General features: G+C 33.6%; 1 protein-coding gene across 1 annotated transcript; it reads right to left on the minus strand.

Moving 5' to 3' along the window:
- Positions 1-270: 270 nt before the first annotated feature.
- Positions 271-1,492, minus strand: LOC134276375 (uncharacterized). Its single transcript, XM_062758641.1, has 3 exons — positions 1,484-1,492; positions 1,137-1,364; positions 271-499 (listed from the first exon to the last, which is right to left on the minus strand). Exons 1-3 carry the CDS (start codon positions 1,490-1,492, stop codon positions 356-358), a joined length of 381 nt encoding a protein of 126 aa, XP_062614625.1. The 3' UTR covers positions 271-355.
- Positions 1,493-1,756: the final 264 nt, after the last annotated feature.

The raw sequence follows: 1,756 nt of genomic DNA on the forward strand, positions 1-1,756 counted from the left end.
CCACATAAAATATTAACCCATGAATATAGATAACCTCACATTTATAAAAATATATTATTTACTGGTATAACATCATTCTAAATATTTGTTTTGTTAATAAAAAAATTCTTTATTAGGTTCTAAAAGATTTTTTTCCTTACGCACATGTGATTAAACTTTGCGTTGCTGATTTCAATTTTACCTGAGAAAAAGATGTACAGTACTTCCTGTTTATGCGTTTATTCTGAGTGATGATGGTGACGGTGAGTCGTGTCTGGAAGCACTTCACTTCTGAGGAAGTAGTGGATTTTGTGGTAGAGAGGTTTCTTAATGCAAGGGTTTCAACTGATCTTGTATGTTGTCTTCCCACTCTTCTTCAACAACACTTCATCCACATTTCCCTCCTCCAAATTCTGTCTAGACACAGAAACACACCAAAGCCGGTAAAAAAAGCACCCAATGTCAGGCCGAGAATGAGAATGCCGATTATCGTGCCCATAACATCTAAATAATTTTTTTTTAAAAAGTATTAAATTTCAATAATATTTAAGCTCAGTGTTTTCCTTTATTTCAAAGTAAAGGGTTAGAGAAGGATATGGAAATAAGGAACAGTACTCAATCTCAACGTCCATTAAACAAATATACAAAATAAGAGCAGAGCAAACACGGACCTCCGAAACATCAGAGGTGGGATCAGGTGCCATGGAGGAGTGAGCATCCCCTGCCGACCGGTCACACCCGCCGTGATTAATTGTAACTGGCATTAGGCTGAGGTTTATGAACAGAATTTCTGTAGACCTTACAACATTTTTTTTCAAAGTGGTGTTTTTTTATTGTTAAGAGAAAATAAAATTACACATATTTTTTTAGTTTCAATACATCATGGTGGTGGATCTGGTCATAATATATTCTGTCCCATTCTCAGTTGCACCAGTCGAAGTGGTTAACTTGTCACAGTTGTCCTGTTTTTCCTGATATTGGGTCTCTTACAAGCTTTCTTGGTGGACCAAGACAAAGTAGTTGCGTTCTAATAATAATATTTAATATTAAAAAATATTAATATAAACATGAACAAAAATGTACTTGCTTCTTAATAGTAATAATTATAATAATTAAAAAAAAATCATGCGGGGATGGGGTGTCAAGAGTTATGTCGCTTTTCTTCGTTCGTTTTTATTTTCTTTCTTTTTTTTAAAAAGATAATTACTTAACGAGAAAGTTGTACATATGTTCCTGTTTACGGTGATTGTGATGTTCAGATCTAATACCCAATCTTTAAAGTCTGCACAGGATATCTCTGGCGATTTTTCGATTCTTATACTTTGTACTAGTAAGTTTGGGACCTGGTTTCGACTCAAGGTAAACTTCTCAACTAAAAACCATTCCTTTTACAGATCGTGTATTCGTGTACCTCACAGCTTACCAATCCATACTGTTGGAAGCATTAATTACCATCAATTTTGTTATGCAAAAAGAGAACTGCAAGAAATGTAAACATCCAAACCCACGCCATTTTTATTGTTTACCCGCGAAATGAAATTGAGGCTCCTAAAGGGAAAGTACGGGGTGTTTCTAAAAATTTCGCCTTTATAGTTATTGTTTTCTTGATTTCTTATATTCAACGATAAAGATACATTGAAGTGATGTCGAATTTCTTTTGTGAAATAAATAAGTAATAAAACTAATGTAAATATGTTTGTTTTGATCATTATTATTTCTTTTGCGGTATGTTAAGCTGTGTCAATTAGATAGTTTAATACTGCATTGATGCGTTTCT

Source organism: Saccostrea cucullata, unplaced genomic scaffold (genome assembly GCF_032062105.1).
Source record: "Saccostrea cucullata isolate Sc308-1 unplaced genomic scaffold, CSIRO_AGI_Scuc_v1 ctg2073, whole genome shotgun sequence".
Lineage (NCBI taxonomy): Eukaryota > Metazoa > Mollusca > Bivalvia > Ostreida > Ostreidae > Saccostrea > Saccostrea cuccullata.

Bases quoted from the DNA above. Each gene is read 5' to 3' on its own strand.
- LOC134276375 (XM_062758641.1), bottom strand. The intron at 500-1,136 runs GCGACATAACTC...TAATACTTTTTA, and splicing joins ATAAAAACGAACGAAGAAAA to AAAAAAAATTATTTAGATGT.